Genomic DNA, 18,024 nt, shown 5'->3' with positions numbered 1-18,024 from the left:
CCAGGTGGTTAGACACACTTTACACTTGGATACATAAGCAGAATTTCATGTTTGTATTTGGATATATATTAGACAACAAGCTTGTATTTTCACTCATCAACAAAACATACTGTTCTTTTAGACAGAAACCAGCTAGTAAATATTTCTCTTTGTAATAAAACTATTTGATTAAAAATACTTAAAAATTCAAAACTTTCCCTCTTTTTGGTGTGAGTGGGAGAGCTATGCCAAGTTAAAGTCCTTCAAAGTCGTCACAGGTTCTTTCAAGAGGTTTGCACTGAACAAAGACTACAATCCTTGGGAGTAAGAGCAAATGGACTTTGGTCAAAATACAGAGAAGAAAACGATCCAAGTACTGTGACTTCCACACTTATTGAAAATTATCTGCCATCAGGAATCATTTCTGGAATGCCTTCAGCACACAGAGCAAGAATTAAAAAATCAATTATGCAAAAATGGAGTGTTCCATCTTTGCTGAGTTATCCAGAAACATTGTCAGCTCACACGGTGTACAGCGCACCGGGTGTATACACACAGGTGCCCGGCGCTGCAGCCTGACTGGCAAGGTACCAAGGAGAAAGCGCCCAGTGGCTGGTGATGGGCACGCTCCCACTTAAGGGAGGGAACCAACCCCAGGAGGGGGCCACCCAAACTCATGTGCTTCCTGCTTCCACACATCAAATCATGTATCTGAAGTTATATCAAGAACTCACAGTTCTCCTCCAAATACTTTTAAAATAATTTTTAAGTGAGTCTAATAAAATCTTCCAACATGATACATATTTTACATTCTTTTACTCCTTTAGCAAAATCTTCACTGAGTTTTGTAGCCCTAGCAAGGAACAAAATCCCTTCCTCGGTGGACTTTTATTTCACTGGACAGGAACCTCGGCCTGTTGACTGTACTTTGTTCAGTTCCTGGCCACACTCGCACATCCAGAGCTCCAGCTCCGTGCGCGGTGACCAAGTTCTGACACAGCTCCTTTGCATCGGAGGTCTCTGCCGGGTGGGCTCCTGAGTGCTGAGGTTGGAGAGAAGCGGTGCTTTTCCAATCCCCTAAAATGTTCCCCCGAAACTTTTTATTTTAACTGTTAGAGCTGACTGAGTATCAGCTCCCGCTCTGGGGCTTGTGTTTCACAGGCCTTGACTTGCGCGCAGACTTGGGGTGCAGCCAAGGCCTGCGCGCACTGCCCCGGGGCGCATCCCTTCTCCCCACCGTGCGCCCTCTGGTGGATCAGTAGTCCCGAGCTCCAGCGGAAACCCTTCCCGCAGGCGTCACACTGGTAGGGCGTCTCGCCCGTGTGCACCCGCTGGTGGGCCTGCAGGTTAGATCTCTGGCTGAAGCCCTTCCCGCACACCTCACATGTGTAGGGTCTCTCGCCTGTGTGCACTCTGTGGTGGGCCTGTAGGCTCGAGTAGCCGCTGAAGCCCTTCCCGCACTGCTCACACTTGTAGGGGCGCCCTGCCGCGTGCACCCGCTGGTGCGCCTGCAAGCGCGCGCTCTCGCTGAAGCCCTTGGTGCACACGGCACACCTATAGGGCTTCCCGCCGGCGTGCGCTCGCCGATGTGCTTCCAGCCGCGAGCTCTGGCTGAAGCCCTTGCCGCACACGGCGCACTGGTACGGCTTCACTCTGGTGTGGACCCGCTGGTGACCTTGCAGGTACGCCCGCTGGCTGAAGCCCTTCCCGCAGAGTTCGCACACATGTGGCCTTTCTCCAGAGTGGACGCTCCGGTGGCTCTGCAAGTAGGCCCGCTGGCTGAAGCGCTTCCCGCATTCCTCGCAGCGGTACGGCTTCTCACCAGTGTGGACCCTCTGGTGGGCCAGGAGCGTGGCCGCCTTGCTGAAGCCCTTGCCGCACTCGGCGCACTTGTAGGGCTTCTCACCGGTGTGGATCCTCTGATGGATCTGCAGGTTGAAGCTCCAGCTGAAGCGCTTGCCGCACTCGGCGCACTTGTAGGGCTTCTCGCCCGTGTGCACCCGCTGGTGGCCCTGCAGGTGGGAGCTCCGGCTGAAGCCCTTGCCGCACGCCTCGCACTTGAAGGGCTTCTCGCCCGTGTGGATTCGCTGGTGGCCCTGCAGGTAGGCGTTGCGACTGAAGCCCTTGCCGCACTCAGCGCACTTGAACGGCTTCTCCCCCGTGTGCACCCGCTGGTGCGCCTGGAGGTAGGCGCTCCGGCGGAACGACTTCTCGCACTCGGCGCACTTGAAGGGCTTCTCGCCCGTGTGCCCTTGCTGGTGGACGTGGAGGACAGACTTGTGGCTGAAGCCCTTGTCGCAGGCGCTGCATGTGTGCGGCTTCGGCCCGGGGTGGGCTTCCTGGTGAGCCTCGGGGCTTGAACCCCAGCTGAGAGTTTTACCACACTCCTTGCAAGGTTTCTCTCCAAGGTGAATTTTCTCATGGCCTTGAGAATACAAGTTCTGACCCAAGTGCTTACTGTACATGTAATACCTGCATGGCTGGTCCCTGAGGTCGACTGTGGGGAGGTCTAGAACGCGGGAGGTGAGCCTGAGAACATCACTGCGCTCCTCAGGGTCATAGGAGGGCTTCTCCACTGAGCCATCTCCACGTTGAGTGTTCGTGTTTGAACTGCACGCGTGCCCCTCTCCACACTCCACAGCCATGCACTCCTTCCCCACTCGGTGACTTCTCTGAGGGGCGTGGAAACAGGTGTTCTGTTCATGGACATCCCCGATCTCAGCCCCACGGGGTTCCACCACAGCGTGGACCCTGAAGATGCCACCGTGGTCTAAGTGAGGAGGGCAGGCTCTCCCGGAGCTGCGGCACCGACAGGCCGCCTCTCCTGCGCAGAGGCGCTCCTGAGCGCTAGCAGAGGCCAGCTGATGGGAGCTGTCCCTGCGCTCGCCACATGCGCACAGCTGGTCCTGGGCAGGCACGCTCCGTGGAGCTGCCAGCGGTGAGCTCTCCCTGACATCTGTGCCTCCTCTCGCGAGGCTTGGATGCGCACGCACTGAGCCACAGGCACAGTCATCGCCACACCACTGGCATGTGCCAGGCCTCCCCTCCAAGTGAAACCTCGGACGGACGCCAGACCTGTTGTTGTCCTGGTCGCCTTGCAGACGCTCAGGGCACAGACCCAGCTTCTGTCCCGTTTGCCTTGGGGGCTGGGGCAGTAATGATGCCTTCATGGGATCTTCTCCACAGTCATGGTAAGAGTGGCTTCGCCCTGGCACATTATGCTCCGGATGGGAGATCCAACGGGTGCCACTGTCACCCTCTGCAGAGCGAGTTTCCATGGAAACTCGTGGACATTGACACCGATGGTTCCGTGACCCTGCCAGACATGTTCTCCTCCAAGGAGGCTGGGACGGCCAACAGGAAGACGCTGGGTTTTCTGCATCGTGGGAGCCGTGCCCAGTGTGAGTCCATAGGTAGCTGCCATCTTCAGAAATCTGCACTGCTGGTATTTCTGGGCAAACCCCGCAGACAGGGGCATCTCCTGCATCCTGGAGCTGCAAAGTCTTCCCTGGAGAAGTCTGTGTGGAATCTGGGCCCGTGGCTAACGCGCCTGCAGCTGGCTGCCAGGTCCGCCAGGCACAAGGCTCCCTGAACGAGGGAAGGTGGCCGAGTCCCGTTTCTTGAATACATTCCGACCCGTGTTGATTCTTGCCTCCTACGAGTGTGAAGAGAATTGAGAAATGCACGCAGGTGAGCTCTTCCTTCAGATTTCAGGGTAGCACACTCGGGCCATAAAACGAAACCCAAGTGAACCACAGGAAACCCCATGCCGCTTGTCCTAAGAATCCTGACAGAACGCTCTTTCATTGTCAGGAACAGGAGCCTCCTCCTTAAAGCTCTCTATACTATACTATACACCTCAGCCTTGGGCTCTGCCACCCCACCTGGGCATCAAACCAAGGTAGCCCATGCAGAATGTCTAGACCAATCAGAAGCATGGTACCAGGGCGGTTATCCTGGGGCAAATGGGGGCCCAGCACGGGCAGGACAAGGGGATATGCCCAGTTTGGAAAGGTCACAGCTGCAGGGGCCATGTGCTACTGTCCTGATAACAACCCCTCGCCCACCCCCCGGCACAGGGGCATGGTGAAGTGTGTGTAAGATTGTGGGATGCGTGCTGAGCTGGAGGAAGATCAGCACAGGCCTTTAACGGGGAGACACCGTAAGTGGCGTGTCTCTGCAAGGCGGCTGCTCTTCAGGATGTAAAGCAGCTCTGAACACAAGCCACAGCTCCTTGCCGGCGTTGCTGCGCAGTCACAAAGGGCCAAGGTGCAGAGGCGAGAAACTTGGAAGGCGCTGGTGGAATACGGTTAGGTGTGGAAGTGTGGAACTCGTGGCCCGCTGCCACCCGAGAGCTCCTGTCGTGGGGACAATTGGTGAGCCTGACCCGGCCCAGCTGGAGCGGGCAGCTCCTGCACGCTGCCTATGCTAACTCTGCTGCCAGGTCTGATGGCAGTGCAGTGTGGTTTTAATCTCTGAGTGAGCAGGCAACTATGGCAGAGGAATAACATCACCCATACACAAGGACATTTGGATGGGGGGGAGGGGAATCCCTGTCCCTCGAGGGGGAGGGGTAAGCAATGGTCTTCATGAAGCCTGTTACATATATTATCTACATATTAGGATATTATGCAGCCATGACAAGGAAGAGTTCATAACCTTAGACTTGAAGGGATTTCCCTGAGGTTATCAATGAAGGAGACAAGTTAGCATACTAAAGATAAGGACGGGGACAGGAGCTGAGCCTGGCAGTTAGACGGAGGATGCTGGGTAGGAGGCCCGAGTATCTGAGCTCAGTTCCCAGCCCCGCTCCAGATCCCGGCCTCCTGCCAACGTGCGCCCTGGACTGTGCAGGTGACGGTGCCAGCGTCGGCTGGGTGCTAGCCACCCGCGGGGAGACCCACATGGGAGATCTGGATTGAGTTCCTGGCTCCTGATCTGGGTCTGACGCAAACTCGGTCCTTGTGGGAGAGAACCACTACATGGGCGCTCTTGGAAACCAAAATTATTAAAAGAGCACCAAGAAGAAAGTGAGCACATTTTTTTTTTTGCATTACTATAAGATTCATAAGCAGGTTAGCACATGTAAAAAATATACGAGATGTTTGACAAAGTGAGATCACGCTCCTGCCGACAGCTCAGGCAGCAAGACTGGAAGACTGGGGCAAAGAACAGAATATATATAATATATATATATATTAATTTTACTTTAATTGGAAAGGTAGGTATACAGAGAGATCTTTCATTCGCTGGTTCACTTCCAAAATGGCCTCAACGGCCGGAGCTGCACTGATCCGAAGCCAGGAGCCAGAAGCTTCCTGGGGATCTCCCATGTGGGTGCAGGGTCCCAAGGCTTTGGGCTGTCCTGCACTGCTTTCCCAAGCCACAGGCAGGGAGCTGGATGGCAAATGGAGCAGCTGGGACACAAACTGGCAGCCATATGGGATCCCAGCAGATGCAAAGCGAGGGTTTAGCCACTGAAGTGGCCAGCAAAGCCTCTCGAGTCTGTGCGACTGGCCTGAGATGGAACCAACAGCTGATGAAAGGAGCAAAGTTGTTTCACATTTTGCTTTAATTTTTTTTTTCTACCTAAGATAGATGAGCCTTAGTTACCCAGCGGGGACAGTGGCTTTAGAAGTTGGAGTCTTGAGAACTCAAGAAACTGTCCCGAAGTATTTGGGCTCATAGGCATGCTCAGCTTGAAAGTTCTCCATCGAGACCGTAACCACGCCATGGTGCTGCAGTGAGAGGACGGGGAAGCGGGGAGCGGTGGGAAGCTGGGCCTCAGAACACGAGTGTCCCTGCGACGCTGCTGCGCGAAGGGTCGATGACCGAGTCAGTGCTGACCACTCCTGCCCCTGCCTTTAGCTGACGGGCCATTCCTCTCCGTTAGCAGGAACGACCCCCTGTCTGTGAATCCCCACGAGCGGCGAGGGCAGTGGGACAGGCGGCCAGCAGCCTAGCTGCCTGCGGTCTCACAGATTCACCCCCACCTGTCAGCTGGCTCAGGCGAGCGAGGACGGCACACCACGCGGCCACCAGCCGTCCATGCCCTCGGAGCAGGGAGGGGAGCTGGCCAGGGCACCTGAGGAAGCGTAACTGACAGGGCTGATGGGAAGTGACGGGCACTGCCAAGGGCGGCCTGGAGGGAGAGTGGATCACGAGAGGGGAGATACACTTTGGGGCCCCTGATTTCCATACCTGCCATGCGCCCTCTGTGAGTGGGGAGCCCGGTTTAAACAGCACTGACAGGCCCGAGCTGGGCCTGGCCGCTGCCACATGGCCAGTCTCACCTGGGCTCCCAGGGCTCCAGGCTGCTCTCTCCACCACCGGGACCTTTCCTTCTCTCTCCAGCCAGGCTATCAGGTCGGGTTTGAAGGGCTGGTGTGCTGCACAGAGGGGGAGGGAGAAGGGGTTCAGGTTTGATGACACCCAGTTCGCGTCCCCGTGTGTCGGAGCTGGATCGATCCCCCCACGCACTGCAGGAAACCAGCGGCAGGATTTCCCAGCCCGTCCTCCCTCCCTGGGTCTCTTCTGACGCAGGCTAGCACAAGTCACAGCCACATGTGTTCCTCGCTCCTGTGTGGACGCTGTGTGGGTCACTATTGATCATGGGCAGCGCTGTTCTGCGCACGGCTATCTCTAGGGGAAACTCCTCGAGCTGGAAGCCTGGGAGAGAGTAAACCCAGAGTTCAGCTGGGTAATGTCGCAGACCCTCCTCCAGGGCTGCGTCCCTCTGCATTCTCACGTGCTGTGTATCAGGGTGCCTTATTCCCCAGAGCGTTGCCTAAAATCTCATGGGTGAGAAATGGCATTGCAGAGTAGCTTTAACTAAAATTTCTTCTTTTCTTCCAGCGAAGCAGATGCGTTCTTCATGTGTGTATGTCTATGCAGGCGCGTGGGCTCATGTGTACACACATCCACTTCTAGCTCTGTTCCCACAGACTAAGACCCACGGTGGCCAGGACCCGCCCCGGCAGCCAGACCTGGGTGTGGGGACACCGCTCCCTGGGGCAGGAATCGGGGGGCTGCAAGGCCGGGCTCCGGGATAGATGAACTCAGAACACCAGGCTGCACTATGAAGGAAGGAGCTAGAAGCAAGTGCTTACACGGAAGTATCCAAGCTGCACCAGGGACATTTGAGAGCACAGAATTCACCTTTCTACAAAACAGACTTCGCAGTAAAAGATTAAGGCTGTGCCAAGTCAGGCCCGGCTCGGCCTTCGGCTCCTGGGAGGTGATCTCCTCCGTCCTTGGGAGTTTCAGCGGCTTCCTCCTCCGAGGCCGGGCTTCGTGGCAGACAGGTGAACTACCGGCAGCGGCCTGACAAGCTTTCCCTCCAGGGGCGGCTGCACGCAAGGCCAGCCTCACAGGTGGCCGCCCACCCACAGGACTCGAGGGCTGAGTCTCAGGGGAGCCTGCCTGGCTGGCGATCCCTCAGGGGGGACAGTCACATGTCACTGCTGGGAACAGCCAATGCTGTCCCCATGCTGGGCCAGGCCACCTGGCAGCATCAAGCTCAGGGGACCCCGGCCTCTGCCACAGCCGGGGGCCTCCTCCCTTGGTTGAGCTTCTCCTAATCCCCCAAGGTGTCTGGTGACGTCCTGGGCCCAAGGGTGGTCCTGGGCCACCTGCCAAACAGGACACGGGCAATAGTGATGAAACAGAGGGAAAGGTGGGAGCTGTCTGGGGATTCTTGCTCTTTTAGTTTGCAAGTTTGCTATGAGTTTACTTACAAAGACCCCGATAAAGAAACAAAAACAAAACAAAACAATTAAACAACAACAACAGCAGGTGAACAACCAGGAGCCAGTACCCTGCAAAACAAGAAAGCTGTTGCGACTTAACTTGCTTCAAGACAAACCAGTGGAGTGGGCAGGACCTCAATATGCTCGTTTTGGGTTCAAAGGACAGACCGGCCCAGGGAGAACCACCAGACAACTGTGCTAGCTGGGCTCTGAGGGCCCCAACCTCCGAGGACGAGGACGGAGGGCGTGCACACACATCCACATACAGGAGGTGGCCGCCCAGATCTGCAGGGCGCCTGTGCTCACCCACGGAGAGCAGGTTCCGGAAGGTCTCCAGCATCACTTCGCGGTACAGCTTCCTCTGTGCGGGGACCAGCAGCCCCAGCTCCTCCTCGGAGAAGACCACGGCCACGTCCCTGAAGGTCACCATCTCCTGCAAGGTCAAGCGCACACAGACCCTGTGGAGAAGGGACGGCGCTGAGCAAAGACAAAGTACAGGAGGCTGCTCTGCTTCTCGCGGGTGGAGTCAAACTGGAAAAGCTTCCTGCACCTGTGCCATGCCTCCCGCCACCCATCACCTGCCATCCGCCGCTTGCTGCCTGCCGCTACCACATGCCACCTTCCACCTGCTGCCTGCCTGCTGCTAACTCCATCCACCCACAGGGCTACAGGGAAAGAATCGCTTGTTCTTTCAACTGTGCCCTAAGGAAAATCCCGAGGACTCCACGGCTGCCTGGATTACTTAGTTTTCCATTTGATTTATTTATAACGCTTTGTGCCCCAGGAAGGCTTTCATTCCAACAGGGCCTGTTTGAGTCTCTTATGCACATCTGAACACACACCATTTACTTCATCTGCCAGGCACACAGGCTAGCAGGTGCCCTGACTGTTGGCTATGGCGCTCATCCTCTGTGGTTCACGTGGGACTGCAGGGTCCTGGGCCCTCGGCCCGCTGTGGGGTCCCGGGCCCTCGACCCGCTGTGGGGTCCCAGGCCCGTTTCTTCTGCTCCCCCTTCAGTGCTGCTGCTGACACCATGGGGTCCCAGGAGCAGCGTCAGCGCCTGCAGGTGAGGCCTGGAGAACCCGGGCCCAGCGTGCAGGGCGCCCTCAGCTCTCGCTGTTAATATTAACATCACAACTTACTTCCCCTCTGCCAGATGCATGGTAAGTTAGCAGAATCAAGGGAAAACCTGGCCAATGGGCTGTACACAGCCCACAAAAACCGTGCCAGGGCAACCACAGGCATGATTCAAAACCCCATAACCCTACAGCGGCTGATGTTTAAGCTGATAACTTCACAGGGCCCGTAATGACATTACACACATCCACACGGCGGGGGAGGCGGCGAGGGAAAGCATAGGCCTCCTCCTGTACTACTGGCATCCCCCATGGGTGCGGGTTCATGTCCCAGCTGCTCCACTTCCCATCCAGCTCCCTGCCTGTGCAGTTGAGGGTAGCCCAAAGCCTTGGGACCCTGCACCCACATGGGAGACCCAGAAGAAGCTCTGGCTCCTAGCTTCAGATCATCTCAGCTCTGGCTATTACGACCACTTGGGGAGTGAACCAGTGGATGGAAGATCTGTCTCTCCTTCTCTGTAAATCTGCCTTTCCAATAAAAACAAGACAAATGTTTAAAAAAGCATGACGACTCCCCAGCACGTTGCCCTGGAGGGTCTGTCCCTCTGCTGTCTTACCATGTTGTCCGGTCGATGCCATTTATTTCAGACGCTCAGACACCTGCATTAGAAAGCAGTGACAAATCTCCCAACGCCAGAGGAGGCCCGGGCTAGTGTTGCCTTCCCACACTTAGGCCTGAGACCTGCGGGGCCCCTCTCTCACATTACCCAGAAAACGTGAACTCCATCTTTTTTTTTTTTTAAAGATTTATTTTTATTACAAAGTCAGATATACAGAGAGGAGGAGAGACAGAGAGGAAGATCTTCCGTCCGATGATTCACTCCCCAAGTGAGCCGCAACGGGCCGGTGCGCGCCGATCCGATGCCGGAAACCAGGAACCTCTTTCGGGTCTCCCACGCGGGTGCAGGGTCCCAAGGCTTTGGGCCATCCTTGACTGCTTTCCCAGGCCACAGGCAGGGAGCTGGATGGGAAGTGGAGCTGCCGGGATTAGAACCGGCGCCCATATGGGATCCCGGGGCATTCAAGGCGAGGACTTTAGCCGCTAGGCCACGCTGCCGGGCCCGTGAACTCCATCTTGACAGAGTCGCTGCGGTGACACAAACGAATACCTGCTGTCCAGCGCTGCCCTGCTCGCCAGCTGGGCCAGAGCCATGAAGCCTGCAGCTCAATGCTGAGAGCTCTCCCTCAAGGCTTGGTATCTGGCTGTGCTGGGGTAGCAATGGCGAGAAAGAACTAACAAGGCGGAGAGGGAGCTGATCTTGCACTGTGAGCAAGGTGGGGTATGTAGAGAGAGGTCTGCCACCCACCGGACCCTTCCCCAGGCCATGTCCAGGGGAACACTGCTGTAGGGGCCACAGATCTGACACTCAGACAGAGCCCATCAGAGCCTTGCCCAGACTGAGAGCCAAAGGGAGCTGGGGAAGCAGAGCAGGCAGCAGCCAAGCTCTGAGCTCCTACGACCCATGACGGGCACAGCTGAGAGTATCGAGGCAGTGAGCCGTTGTCGCTTGCCCACGGATCGTCCTGTGAGCTGCACAACAGCCAGGATCGGCAGCCCGAGTCTGGGTCTTCCGCCAGCGGGACAGGGGCCCCATGTGGCAGCCACCACCACCTCCGAGTGATTTCCCTGGCTCTGTAAACTGGCGCGTGTGTCCGGCAAGGTTTCCCGAATGCAGAGACACTGAGAAAGGCAGCAGCACTCTGCAAGCTGAGCCACGTGGGTCACCCCAAGCTACGCTGTCTCGATGGGGCAGCTGCAGGAGCAGCGCAGGACCTCCTGACTCCTGGCTCCTGTCTCTCGTAACACGCCCAAGCCTGAGCTGTCACTGAGAGGGAACCAGCAGTGTGGGTTGTGAACGCCCCTGCAGGCACACGTGTTGCCAGTGCGGGCTTATGAATTAACGCTGTCCAATGAGCTAGTTCAAGTTCAATCATCATGATGGTGCAAAATAAGAGGCGCTTCCCATCCAACTCCCTGCTTGTGGCCTGGGAAAGCAGTCGAGGACGGCCCAAAGCCTTGGGACCCTACAGCACCCGCATGGGAGACCTGGAAAAGGCTCCTGGCTCCTGGCTTCAGATTAGCTCAGCTATGGTCGTTGCAGCTGCTTGGGGAGTGAACCTTCCTCTCTGTCTGTCCTCTTCTATATATATTTGACTTTGCAATAAAAAATAAACAGACCTTTAAAAATATTTTTATATATTTTGTTTATCTGAAAGGCAGAGTTGGAGAGATCTCTTCTGCGGGCTGGTGCACTGCCCACAATGGCTGTGGCTGGGTCACACTGAAGCCAGGACAGTCACCCAGGACTGCCACTGGGGTAGCAGGGCCCCAAGGACTTGAGCCATCCTGCACTGCTTTCCCAGGCACATGAGCAAGGGGCTGGATCAGAAACGGAGCAGCAGGGACTCAAACCAGTTCCCATATGGGATGCTGGCTCTGGAGGCGGCAGCTTGATCCATTATTCCACAATGCTGGGTCCTAGCTGTCTGGTTCTGTCCATAGGGGTTGGCCCTGGCCCCAGCTGTCCACTCTGACCTTGGGGGCTCGGCCCCTGCCCCAGCTGTCTGGTTCTGTCCTCAGGGGACTCTGCTCTGGCCCTGCCTGTCTGGTTCTGATCTCAGGGACTATGCACTGAAAGCCCGTGCATCCGCTGAACCGGGCATCGCTCTCCAACGTGCAGCTCTTGCGCCCCCTGGTGTTCTCCAGCCAGACCGGCACCACGCTAAGTCAATGGGAGAGGGCGCTTCCAACAGTGACACACAAACCCAGGCGGTGTGGATATGAGGGAGAGTGTTTTCTTTATGTCTCTCCTTAATCCTTCACAATAATCAATCACAACTCCACAAAGGAGCTATAAACATTTCAGATGGAATACAGCCAAGCTGCCGATGGCAGGGGATGGTGTTATGGCACAGTGGGTAAGGTTGTACCTGTGACATTGGCAATCCCATATGGGCACCTGTTCTAATCCCCTGTCCCATCCAGCTCCCTGCTTGTGGCCTGGGAAAGCAGTCGAGGATGGCCCAAAGCCTTGGGACCCTGCACCCGTGTGGGAGACCTGGAAGAAGCTCCTGGCTCCTGGTTTTGGGTTGGCTCAGCTCCAGCCATTGTGGCCACTTGGGGAGTGAATCAGTGGATGGAAGATCTTTCTCTCTATCCTGTAAATCTGCCTTTCCAATAAAAATAAGACAAATCTTAACACACACACACACACAACACTAAACGTTGAAGACTTTCCTGCCCCTGCCCACACCCCCTCCCTTTGCCCTCCTCTGTCCTGTCGCCCCATGTAGTCAACACCAGGGCACCTGCCCATGAGAAGACATCTCTCCTGAGGGGACAGGACGCAGGAGAAAGGGGGGGGGGTGCTCCATCCTGCTGGGGAGACAGTCCCCTGCCAGGACTCCAGCCTGGGCCACTTCCGGCTGGCAGGTGCCTGGGAGAGACCAGAACTAGGGTCGGGACGGGATACCCCAGAGCCTGGGTGGGGACGACCCTCTCCTTCCCAAGGCAAACCCCACACGGGGACTGGGCTCCCGCCCTGCTTCCCACAGAGACCAGCAGCACACTCCTCAAGCGGGGCTGAAGGCAGCTTCCAGGAACTGCTGGAATCTGACAAAGTCCCGGGAACCCAGGTCGCATCCCCCATCCCAGGGAGACCCCACCTGTGTGAGATGCAGACCCAACGGGCCATCGCAGGGACCACAGGGCAAGAAAGCAGCGGGCCTGGCCGCAGGTCGGGATCGGGCACCCAGGAGCCCGGGAGACTCGGTCTCTGTGCCATGGGAGCCCACGGACCTCAGCATGGACCCCTGCACGGACCCCTGCACGGACCCCAGCAGGGACCCCAAAACGCACTCCAGCAGGGACCCCAGCACGGATCCCAGCAGGGACCCCAGCACGTACCCCTGCACGGACCCCAGCAGGGACCCCAAAACGCACTCCAGCAGGGACCCCAGCACAGACCATAGCACGGACCCCAGCAGGGACAACAACACGGACCCCACCAGGGATGCGCCAGCTGCCCAAGCGTGACCAGCCTCCTTCCGAGAGACCCTAAACCCGGCGCGCGGCCGTGGGCACGCGCTCTCGGCCCTGAATGCTCTTGGACCACGGCCAGGCGAGGGCAGGATCAGCGTGGGCGCGGGGACCCGGACCTGGACGCGGGGCCAGGAGCGCTCACCTGCCCGAGAGGAACCGAGGCCACCGCCGCCTACAGACCTGGGGCCGGAAGCCACTCTGCCCACAGGAGCCTCAGGGACTACATTTCCCAGAATTCCCGGCGAGAGCGGAAGCCGGCCCGTCACGAGGGGGGCTCAGGACTACACTTCCCAGAATCCCCAGCCCGCCCCTCACTCCCTGGGGCGGAGCGTCCGGCTGGCATCTCACAATCCTAAGCAATGGTTTCCTAAATCCGCCTTCTTGCCACCGAGACCGTTTCCCACACCCAGAGCGCTGGCGATGGCCGGCCTTGGACAGCGAGCTTGAGGCAGGCCGGATCTCAGCGTGACTCGACTAGAAATGCCTTTTTTTTTTAATTTAACGTGGGAGCGAAGGCAGCTGGAGCTCTTGACAGTTCTGCAGCACCTCCCCCGGGGCAGTCCTGCCACAGTGGCCGGTGCCCGAGCGGGGCCAGCCGGGGCGCCCAGGGCAGGGGCACGGGTGCAGTGCCACAGTGTGGAAGCTTAAGGACAATCCCAGCTCCTGTCGCCTGCTTTCCTCCTGCCCTGACAGAGAACAGGGTGATCCAGGGAGAATGGAAAAGGGACTGCCTCAACCCAGAATTTTAACAGGAGGAAGGTCATGACAACAAAGTTTAAATGCCCACCTGTCCCCTGGGCAAGAAATAGGCAGTTGGGTCTGGCGCAGTAGCCTAGTGGCTTGAGTCTTCGCCTTGCAAGCGCCAGGATCCGTGTCCCGGCTGCCCCACTTCCCATCCAGCTCCCTGCTTGTGGCCTGGGAAAGCAGTTGAGGATGGCCCAAAACCTTGGGAACCTGCACCCGTGTGGGAGACCTGGAGGAGGTTCCAGGTTCCCGGATTCGGATCAGCGCGCACCGGCCCGTTGCGGCTCACTTGGGGAGTGAATCATCGGACGGAAGATCTTCCTCTCTGTCTCTCCTCCTCTCTGTATATCTGGCTGTAATAAAAGTGAATAAATCTTAAAAAACAAAACAAAACAAAAAAAACCTAGAAAACATCAAATGAACCAAATGAAATAGAAAACTTAAATATTTAGATGAAGAGAAAAAGGGCTGGAAACGAAAAAAAAAAAAAAAAGCAGTATCCATCTCAAGCAACTTTGGGAAGAAAAGTGAATGGTTTCCCCTCTCAGTGTAGAAAGATGAGAACAGAGAAATGAAATGGAAGGAATACTGAACCCAAGACAGTTTTTCACAGGGTATTCTTTGAAACAGGAACAAAGCAACTGACAAAGCCAAGTGGGGATTTACTGCTGCAGCAGGAAACATCACTACACACTTGATGCACTTGCTGGGAATACTATGTGGAACTTAATGGCAAAATGAAACTGAGAACGTATGAGTGACTGCTAGAAACTTAACATTTACCGAAACACACAAGTCACCGAAAATGAGTACACAGAAAAGCAACAGCCCTAAAAGCTGAATTTCTTACTAAAAATTCCTCATAAGGAACTCTCTAATTGATGCCATTAGTGACCCAGGTCAAGGCTTTTTTTTTTTTTTTTAAGATTTATTTTATTTTTATCGGAAAGTCAGAGAGGAGGATCTTCCGTCTGCTGAGTCACTCTCCAAGCGGCAGCAACAGCTGCAGCTGTGCTGATCCAAAGCCAGGAGCCCAGAGCTCCTTCTGGGTCTCCCACGCAGGTGCAGGGTCCCAGTGCTTTGAGCCATCCTCAACTGCTTTCCCAGACCACAAGCAGGCAGCTGTTTGGGAAGCAGGGCCACCAGGACATGAGCCAGTGCCCATATGGGACCCTGGCATGTGCAAGGCGAGGACTTTAGCTGCTAGGCTACTGCAACGGGCCCCATTAGTGAATTCTACCAAATATTTCATAAACCATGTTAATTTGAGAATAATAAAATAGAAAACACTTCCTAACAATTCAATGATAGCGCTTATAGAAAAATCTATCAGAGACCTAACTAGAATGCCAAATGATGGACCTACCACACTACAAGTAAAAATGGCAAAAATTCTCAACAGAATGTTTTAACGCCACCTCAAGTAATAAAGAGATAACACATCATGACTTAGCTGCTCTTTTAGGAATGAAAACATGATAAATTTACCCTTCACTCATGAGGAGAAACCTAGGACACTAGGCATTGATAAAGCCTTACAAATAAACCGTAACAGACACAAAAGGCGTAAGTGAGATTACTAAAAACATGTCCTTTGAGACTGGGAACAGAAACTGACCACCCTTTCCACTCCCTGGCCTGGTGCAATGGCTCCGCTGTCTGACTCTCCACCTATAAGCACGATCCTCCCACATGGGTGTGAGTCCTGGCAGCTCCACTGCCCACCCAGCTCCCTGCTTGTGGCCTGGGAAAGCAGCAGAGGACGGCCCAAAGCCTGGGGACCCTGCACCCTGCACCTGGAAGAGGCTCCTGGCTTTAGACCCAGCTCAGCTCTGGCTGCTGCGGCAACTTAGGGAGTGAACCAATGGATGAAAGACCTTTATTCGGGCCCGGCGGCGTGGCCTAGTGGATAAAGTCCTCGCCTTGAAAGCCCCAGGATCCCATACGGGCGCCGGTTCTAATCCCGGCAGCTCCACTTCCCATCCAGCTCCCTGCTTGTGGCCTGGGAAAGCAGTCGAGGACAGCCCAATGCATTGGGACACTGCACCCGCGTGGGAGACCCAGAAGAGGTTCCAGGTTCCTGGCTTCGGATCGGCGCGCATCGGCCCGTTGCGGCTCACTTGGGGAGTGAATGATCGGACGGAAGATCTTCCTCTCTGTCTCTCCTCCTCTGTGTATATCTGGCTGTAATAAAATGAATAAATCTTAAAAAAAAAAAAAAAAAGAAAGACCTTTGTTCCTCCTTCTCTCTGTAACTCTGCCTTTTAAATTAAGGAAATAAATATTTATTTATGCTGAAAAGATTTTTTAAATTGGAAAGTCACATTTACAGAGAAGGAGATACAGAGGAAAATCTTCTGTCCACTGATTCACTCCCCAAGTAGCCACAATGATCAGAGCTGAGCTAATCTGAAACCAGGAGCCAGGAGCTTCTTCTGGGTCTTCCAGACAGGTGCAGGGTCCCAAGGCTTTGGGCCGCCCTCGACTGCTTTCCCAGGCCACAGCAGGGAGCTGGAAGGGAAGTGGAGCAGCTAGGATACTGACCAGCACTCATATGGGATCCCGGCGCGTTCAAGGCAAGGACTTTAGCCAGTAGGCTACCACACTGGGCTTGGAAATAAATCTTTAAAAAGTTGTGCTAGTACATCCCTCTGCACTGGTCTGGATAGGCAAGGCAATGAAAACAGCTAGAATCTTGGTAGTCAAATACAATATAACTTTATTTTTCACTCCAAAAAAAAGGCCCCACACAGGTCTGATAACCTCCTTCTACCAACCCAGCCTTAGAGAAAGAGACGCCCTGAGGAAATGCTGTGGCTTGGGCAGGCCAGAGCCGCAGGTGGCTCATCACTGCGCCCAAGCCCCTTGGTGAGGACTCAGCCGCAGGGCGCACTCTCAGCTGCACGGGTTGCTGGGAAATAATCCTCTTCAGTGCCTAGGAAACGGAACCAGAGTTACCAACATGTGGCACTGCCTCCCCAGCCCCTTTAAATATTCCTTGGGGTACCATGCCCCTGTAGAGAACCAAATGGCTTCCCACACACAGTGCCTTCATGGAGCCTCTTCCCCGCCCCCCCATGGCCCTGAGGCTGGCTAGGAAGAGATGAAGTATGCCCAAGGTCCCTCACTCACAGGGTGTGTCTCCTAAAGGGCCTGATGTCTAGGGATGTGGGAGCTGTTGGTGGTCCTCAACAGGGGCCACACCTACCCCAAGGGAAGCCGTCCTCCCCCACTAGTCACATTTAGACCGCCCTGCTGTGTGCTCACCTGGTGAACGCAAGGCTGTGTTTACGAGGCCGGTGCCGCCCTCACTGCATGACCACTCAATGACGCTCCACTGCTGATTGCACAGCCGGGGCCCGCAGCCCTGGGAGGCTGAGGCCCTTCTTCCGCACACCGCAGGACTCCTCGTGAGCCCACGAGCTCGGATGGGAGCTGTCACCACGCGGCCACATGCACACAGCTCCTCTCCCCGGGGAATTCCGATGTCTTCCCCAAGCCTTCTGGGGCTTGGGCCGCGCAGTGGCTCGCCTCCACGAGCCTGGGGGAAGGCCCTGTGTCACAGTGCCCAGCTGTGCCATCTTGATTTTCAGAAGATGCTCCGGCTTACTCTGCACAGAGGGAAACACTTGCTTCTAAACATGGAGGATAAACTCCTTGGAGACATGGGACATGATCCTGACCTGCAGCTAAACCTCAGGTCTTTCTCTTGAAGACGCAAGATGGCTTGAATCCTGTCTCCTAGAAGAGCAGAGTGAGTCTGAATGAACATGCTACATCCATGATGAGGTGAGAACTGTCCCTGGCTTTAATCCACTTTTATGAAACAATTAGAGCTACAGTCACTTTAACTTGCAAGGTGTCAATCAGAAAACAGGTGCTGGGGCCAGTGTTGGGGCACAGCAAGTTAAAATGCAGCCTGCAAGATCAGCAATCCATATGGGTGCTGGTTCGTGTCCTGGCTGCTCCAGCCCCCTGCTGAATGTGCCCGGGAAAGCAGCAGTGGCTGGCCCAAATGCCTGGGCCCCTGGCACCCACACGGGACCTGCAGGAAGCGCCTGCTGTTTGGCCTGGCCCACACCTGACTCTTGCAGCCATTTTGGGATTGAATCAGCAGATGGAAGAGATCTATTTTCTCTCTTCCCGTCTCTGTAACTCTTTTGAGGGAGGATTCATTAAGGAAGAACTTCGCCTCCCTGACCTAAGCGGAGTCACTCATTTCACCAAACACCAGGTGTGGCAAAGGCTCCTGCGTCATACGCAATTCTGGTGCTTCCTGAACAGCCTACATGCCCCGTCCAGACTGAGATACGACAGGCACATGGCTGACAGCACAACAGAAGAGCGTACGCTGGACACGGTGAGAGACACAGG

General features: G+C 55.7%; 1 protein-coding gene across 2 annotated transcripts; it reads right to left on the bottom strand.

Moving 5' to 3' along the window:
* Nucleotides 1–692: 692 nt before the first annotated feature.
* ZNF112 (zinc finger protein 112) lies at nucleotides 693–13,111 on the bottom strand. 2 transcript variants are annotated; one of them, XM_058675182.1, is made up of 4 exons: nucleotides 13,049–13,111; nucleotides 8,034–8,160; nucleotides 6,273–6,368; nucleotides 693–3,634 (listed from the first exon to the last, which is right to left on the bottom strand). In XM_058675182.1, the coding sequence occupies exons 2-4, from the start codon at nucleotides 8,155–8,157 to the stop codon at nucleotides 1,092–1,094; spliced, it is 2,763 nt and encodes a 920-aa protein (XP_058531165.1). In that variant the 5' UTR covers nucleotides 8,158–8,160; nucleotides 13,049–13,111; the 3' UTR covers nucleotides 693–1,091. The 2 variants fall into 2 exon arrangements, with proteins under 2 accessions (XP_058531165.1, XP_058531164.1); XM_058675181.1 differs by having other exon boundaries at nucleotides 8,034–8,185; nucleotides 13,049–13,103.
* Between the last annotated feature and the right edge of the window lie 4,913 nt (nucleotides 13,112–18,024).

The sequence above is a fragment of the Ochotona princeps genome, chromosome 16 (genome assembly GCF_030435755.1).
Source record: "Ochotona princeps isolate mOchPri1 chromosome 16, mOchPri1.hap1, whole genome shotgun sequence".
Classification (NCBI taxonomy): Eukaryota; Metazoa; Chordata; class Mammalia; order Lagomorpha; family Ochotonidae; genus Ochotona; species Ochotona princeps.
This window is presented reverse-complemented; position numbering and strand designations above follow the sequence as displayed.

Excerpts from the sequence above, each read along its gene's own strand:
- ZNF112 (XM_058675182.1), bottom strand. The coding sequence starts at position 8,157 with ATGGTGACCTTCAGGGACGTGGCCGTGGTCTTCTCCGAGGAGGAGCTG. Across the intron at positions 6,369-8,033 it reads CCGGAACCTGCTCTCCGTGG|CACACCAGCCCTTCAAACCC; the intron begins GTGAGCACAGGC and ends CCCTCTGTGCAG. Across the intron at positions 3,635-6,272 it reads CTGGAGCCCTGGGAGCCCAG|GAGGCAAGAATCAACACGGG; the intron begins GTGAGACTGGCC and ends TCACACTCGTAG.